This window comes from Vigna umbellata, chromosome 4 (genome assembly GCF_029865625.1).
Source record: "Vigna umbellata cultivar VRB3 chromosome 4, Vumbellata_1.0, whole genome shotgun sequence".
In the NCBI taxonomy this organism is placed as follows: domain Eukaryota; kingdom Viridiplantae; phylum Streptophyta; class Magnoliopsida; order Fabales; family Fabaceae; genus Vigna; species Vigna umbellata.
In genome coordinates, this window is record NC_142168.1 from 31,840,992 (window position 1) to 31,847,239 (window position 6,248).

Genomic DNA, 6,248 nt, shown 5'->3' on the forward strand with positions numbered 1-6,248 from the left:
ACAATAATCTAATTATCATATATACCATGTCACGTCACTTAAAATATTATCGTATGTTACGTAATAATCTTTTAAATGGTGTTGTCCAATTTAAGAACAAACCATTGTTTGTTTTAATTTTTAAAAAATAAGAACCAATTAAAAAATAATAAATAAGAAAACTATTTAAGATTTTAACAAAAGAAATCTACGAAAACATTAAACCAAAATTAAAAAATAAATTCAGAAATAAAATAATAAGAAAAAAATTATGAACTAAAGGACAAAAGCTGAGGGGTGCAGCCCGCAAGTATATTATGAGCTACATGTACACAAACAGTGGGGCCGTAGTCTCGACAACGTGAAGTCCATTAACTCCTCCGCCCTTTGTCACCTCCACTGTCCTTGACCGCTCCAGAATTCACACACGAGCGTGTAAAATGGCCATACTAAAGCGCGTGGTTGGATATTCAAATTTTCAGGTGGGGCTAACCAAGAATTGCAAAACCGCGGTACAGTGGTACACTTCTTTTTTTCGGAAAAATTAATTGGACTCTCGCACGCGCTCCTCCTCCTCTTCACTGTTGTGGCGTGATGACACGCGCTTCAACTCCGTTTGATAGAGAAAGAGCGCTTCTCCTTTCGAAGTTTCAAACTCTCCTTTCACTTTCTCTCCTCTCAGTACTGTTTGTTTCCCGATATTTTTTCAAAAGGGAAAAGAAAGAGAGAGCAATGGTATCAAGCGTTTGAAGTCGTTTATCTTCGTTTATAGATTAACGAGTCTCTGGTTCCATTTCTCGTATCTCGTGTGCATACTCGTGCTAGAACGAGATATCGATTGCGAAATTTAGAGTGAGTGAGTGTGATTGCGAGAGCGATGCCGCGATCCAATTCCGCCGCGCACCACCACCGTCAGAGCTCCGACAACTTCATCCTCGACGCTCATAGAAGCTGGTTACAGTCTTCGACTTTCGCGCAGGTGAGGTTTTCTCTTTCTCGATCATATGATTCCTTTTAAGAAAATTAATTGCTGTGAGAGCTAATTTCTCGGTCTGTGTTCGGAACAAATCGTTTTGTGCAGGAGTTCGGGACTCGATCTTCGAGCTTGAGGAAAATAGACGATGATCGTGCTTTGAGCAGCGGCTTGCTTGATCTGCATTCCTTAGATACCGAGCTTTTACCTGAGGTTTAGTGTTTGTGTTTTGATTGGCTTATTTCGTGTGCTGAAAGAGCTTATAGGTACATGTATGTTTTAAGAAACTTCTCCAAAGTATTTCTAGAGGAAAATAAAGCTAAAATGAACTCATACATAAGCTAACATGTAGAAATTTTGTGGTCTAGTTCCTTTTATAAAGAAACTAACTTGTGCATAAGACGAATCTTATTTTTTTTCTCTCTTTTAAAAGTCTCTATCGATGAGTTCTTCCAAACAAGCTTGTAATCAAATAGAATTCTTAGCTAAAAAGTTGTGAAGACCAAGTAGAAAGCCTAATATGTTTTAGTTTCATTCGGTTTGAAACGAGCTGAGTTGCTCGAGCGAACATCATGACGTTAGTGTTTATTTGTTGCTAAATTATTTCATTTTGCATGACGACTTGTGTGAACATGCAAGTGACTGGAAATTTATTTGATTCTTAATAGACTTATGGTGATCACAATGGATACTTCACTAATTACACTGTTCGGGGACAGAGTTTTGATGACTATGAGTCAATCCTCTCTGGTAACAAACATGTACAAAGGTCTCGGGGATTGCCTGAGAACAATTTTCTGAAAAGTGTCCCAACAGAAAAGGAGAGAGCAAACAATGTTGCCAAGATTAAAGTAGCGGTATGCTTCTTGCCACGTCTTTCGGTTTAGTGCTGAATATGACCTTTTCTTTTATCGATGAGTTAAGGGCTTTAGTTCATTCAACAATTGCGTTTTAGCTAAATGTGCCGAGGTCTGTTGCAGGTCCGGAAGAGACCCCTTAATAAGAAGGAAATAGCAAAGAGAGAAGAAGACATTATTTCTATAGATTCAAATTTTCTCACAGTGCATGAAAGAAAACTCAAGGTTGTCATATTTCATGATGTAAACTCTAGATTGAATCTGTTCTGTTCTGAAACATATTATCAAGTTCAATACAAAGTACTCTAAGCTGCCTTTGCAGCAGTTGGCATGCGTATATTGACATAGAAAGTACTTTTCACAAGCAATTCAGGAGTCAACCAAACTACTGAACATCATGATATAATACTCTGATGCTTTTATGTCTGATACTTCGACATCAAAATTCTACATATGTAATGTCTCGTTCTTTTTACATTCTATTGAAGACTTTTTAGAACATAAATTGCATTTCAATGTTAGGCATGCCTAGTAGAATTTGATAAGTACAAACTTCCTCAAAATATATTGCCAACGATCCTGCCAAATTATTATGAATATTTTGTTCATTTTTTTTGTTGCATCCAAATCCAAAGTAAAGGTATGGGAAAAATGTATTAAAAAATCAAAATAGATTGACTTAGATGGGACAACCTTTCACATCAATGCTTTAAATTTCAATATCAATAGTTTCAAAAGTTCTGGTATGTGTCTAAACATTTCAAATAGCATTGGACCTTACAATTACTGTCAAAGAGACAATTACTCGGATCAATAATTTTGTAATTTGTGTTGATAGATTGATATTACAATTTTTCAATCGAAATACTCACTCATAATTGACTTGGATGTTTGGGTATTGTGCCTTTTTCTGTGTTTCCACTTCACCTGTGTCTGTAGGTGGACTTAACAGAATATGTTGAGAAACATGAATTTGTCTTTGATGCTGTGCTGAACGAAGATGTTTCAAATAATGAAGTGAGTATTTGATTTGTTGTGGCTCTTGTGACCATGTTGACTGATTAGTCAATGGTTTCACTATATTCTTTACCGTTTCCTTTTGCTATAGGTATATGCCGAGACTGTGGAGCCAATTGTTCCGCTCATTTTCCAGCGAATAAAAGCAACTTGCTTTGCATACGGTCAAACTGGTAGGGTTTTGTTTATTTCTAATAGAGGAATGTGTCATTGTGCACTAACAATCTAATTATAAAAATTAAAAATACCTCTCTACATTTTGAAATTCGGTATTTTTAGGGAAGGGATGCACTTCCTTCAGTAGTAAATCTTCGATACTTCACTTGTATATGATATGAATTAAACAAATCTGAGTTGAATAGCATAATATTATCTTGATGATGTTACAAACCACATTTTTTATTATGTATTCAATAGTCATAGGCATGTCGTTTCTGAACTGTATAAACTCCATATACCTATTTCTTAGTTGTACCACACCTATTTCCTTAATTTACTTAATTGTTGCCCATATCTTTGTTGAATTAGAATATGCTCCGGATCTCTTGTTTTTGGAGATGAATTTGAATAGGTGTTGGTGTTCTGCTATATATTGTGAATAAGTTTAGCTTATCAGATTATGCATAAAGCAGTTTGGTAAACGAAAGCATTTAATTAGTCTTGATTTTCTCCTATTTCTCCACTACCTGAACATTTTAGCTGATTTGAAATTACTTTATTATATAGGCAGTGGGAAGACATATACTATGCAACCATTGCCTCTCAAAGCTTCACAAGATATTTTAAGATTAATGCACCACACCTACTGGAATCAAGGTTTCCAATTGTTTGTTAGTTTCTTTGAAATATATGGGGGAAAACTTTTTGATCTCCTCAATGATCGAAAGTAAGTCATCATCATGTGAAGTGTAATAAGTATCTAATTTGGGGGTTATTTGCTTGATTAGCTTGTGATTTTGCAGAAAACTTTTCATGAGGGAGGATGGGAAACAACAGGTTTGCATTGTTGGCTTGCAAGAATATAGAGTATCTAAAGTAGAGACAATCAAGGAATTTATTGAGAAAGGAAATGCCACAAGAAGTACTGGCACAACTGGAGCAAATGAGGAATCCTCTCGATCACATGCTATACTTCAGCTTTGCATTAAGAGATCAGCTGATGGGACTGAATCAAAGCCTGCTCGACTTGTGGGCAAACTATCTTTTATAGATCTGGCTGGAAGTGAACGAGGTGCAGATACTACAGATAATGACAAGCAGACTAGGTGGGATTTTTTTTTATTAATCTTCAATCATATTTTGTTAGCTGAATGCCGATGAAAAAAAAAATCATATTTTGTTAGCTGAATGCTGGTATTTCATTTGAGTAACTGGAAGACTTACCAAACAGTTAATGTGTCTATTTCCAGAAGTAATTACGTTAGATTATCTATTTGGTTTAACTAACTATTTTTTTTATTTTTTTATCTTTTATTCCAGGATTGAAGGGGCAGAAATAAATAAAAGCTTACTTGCTCTGAAAGAATGCATTAGAGCTTTGGACAATGACCAAGGGCATATCCCTTTCAGAGGAAGTAAATTGACGGAAGTTCTGCGAGATTCCTTTGTTGGTAATTCGCGCACTGTAATGATATCATGCATTTCACCTAGCTCAGGTTCATGCGAGCATACTCTTAACACGTTAAGATATGCTGACAGGTATGTAGTTTGAAATTTTCTCATAGAGAATGATTGATCTGATATGATTAAATATTCTAATTGGCAATTACATTGTAGAGTGAAGAGCCTGTCAAAAGGAAACAACTCTAGAAGGGATCTTCTTTCTTCCTCAAACCTTAGAGAGTCCACTGTGTTGCCTGGGTCTTCAATTTTAGCTCATGATGATACCTTGGAGGATGAAATAACGTATGTCTCCACTGACAGGAATCGATTTGGTTGGCCCAAACATCCAGAAAGAGAACTCTCTCCTCCAAATAATGTGGACCGTGTTCCAAGTGGTAGAATGGGGGGAAATTTGGCGTCATCTGGGTATTCTAATCCACCAAACGGTCCAAGAGGTGGTCAAAATGACAGAACTGCAAATGAATATGATTACATAGGACCCATATATGAACAAGACAGAACAAGAAAAACGATTAAGAGGGTGGATAACAACCACTTATCTGCTTTTGAAGACAAGAAGAGGATAGAGTCTCGTGTTACTGTTGATGCATCAAATTTTCAGACTACTTATTCTGATCCGGATGATAATTTAAATGCCCTCCTGAAGGTATATTCTTTTGCTAAACTGGCTAACATAATTTAGACCATTAAAGTACTGAATGGTACCTATCTTGTTTGGTAAACAGGAAGAGGAAGATCTAGTAACAGCTCATCGTAGACAGGTGGAGGAAACCATAGACATTGTTAGAGAGGTTTGTATAAATCTCACACCTTTAGTGATTTGCTCAACGTGGTTATACTTTTTAATATTTGTGAATTTATGTAGGAGATGAATTTACTTGTTGAAGCTGACCAACCAGGAAATCAATTGGATGATTATATTTCCAAATTGAATACCATTTTATCACAAAAGGCTACAGGAATCCTTGAATTGCAGACACAGTTGGCTCAATTTCAGAGACGTTTAAACGAGTATAATGTTTTCGTATCTTCTGGTAATTGATGGTGCTGCTGTGGAAATGATTGGTGTGTTGTGGATGAGGAATTCTTCGTGCTCTTAGATTTCGCTTCTATGATTTCATTGCCGTGGTTTGTTTCTCATTTGTTAAAGTGTTGATGTTGACAAGATTATTGTGGATTATGGGGTGCCGAAATAGGAATCAAATATTTGTTCTACACTTGTTTTGCCGGGTCACTGTTGTGACCTGAACTATATATACAAATAGAAATGTATGCCCACATTCTATTTTTACAATGTAAAGTCAAACTACCCTGTTGGGGATTGCTTGTATTTTGCGACTGAAAATCTTCATATATAGATAATATATTTATATATATATATATTATCTCATATATATATATATATATATATATATATATATATAATCTATATATATATATATATATATATATATATATATGTATATGTATTTATGTATATATATATATGTATGTATTTATGTATATGTATGTATACACACGTTCATACTGCTTATTTGCTTCGATTGTGGCATGCTTGTCGTGTCTTGTTCTATATTATTGGTTCAGAGTGTACCCTCTTCTTCCCATTCACGATGATGTGAAACTTGGGCAGGTGCCGTGGAGTGATTCGGGTTAATGAGTAAAGGATAAAGAATGAAGAGTCACAGCAATCCCGTTGAAATGGCTTGATCGTTGTTTCCTTTTGCTGCAGTAGATGTCAAGGTGTGCTTGTCAGAAATTCATTCTTATATGAATTATTATCAGCAGTACAAAATCCC

General features: G+C 35.5%; 1 protein-coding gene across 1 annotated transcript; it reads left to right on the forward strand.

Moving 5' to 3' along the window:
* Window positions 1-430: 430 nt before the first annotated feature.
* On the forward strand, window positions 431-5,779 carry LOC124826892 (kinesin-like protein KIN-13B). The gene is made up of 12 exons (XM_047299884.2): window positions 431-958; window positions 1,061-1,165; window positions 1,621-1,809; window positions 1,933-2,034; window positions 2,749-2,826; window positions 2,918-2,999; window positions 3,553-3,712; window positions 3,789-4,091; window positions 4,306-4,524; window positions 4,603-5,095; window positions 5,175-5,240; window positions 5,315-5,779. The coding sequence occupies exons 1-12, from the start codon at window positions 857-859 to the stop codon at window positions 5,489-5,491; spliced, it is 2,076 nt and encodes a 691-aa protein (XP_047155840.1). The 5' UTR covers window positions 431-856; the 3' UTR covers window positions 5,492-5,779.
* The last annotated feature ends 469 nt before the right edge of the window (window positions 5,780-6,248 follow it).

Coding starts and splice junctions, on each gene's coding strand:
- LOC124826892 (XM_047299884.2), top strand. CDS start 857: ATGCCGCGATCCAATTCCGCCGCGCACCACCACCGTCAGAGCTCCGAC. Junction 3,713..3,788: donor GATCTCCTCAATGATCGAAA/GTAAGTCATCAT, acceptor GTGATTTTGCAG/AAAACTTTTCATGAGGGAGG. Junction 5,241..5,314: donor CCATAGACATTGTTAGAGAG/GTTTGTATAAAT, acceptor GAATTTATGTAG/GAGATGAATTTACTTGTTGA.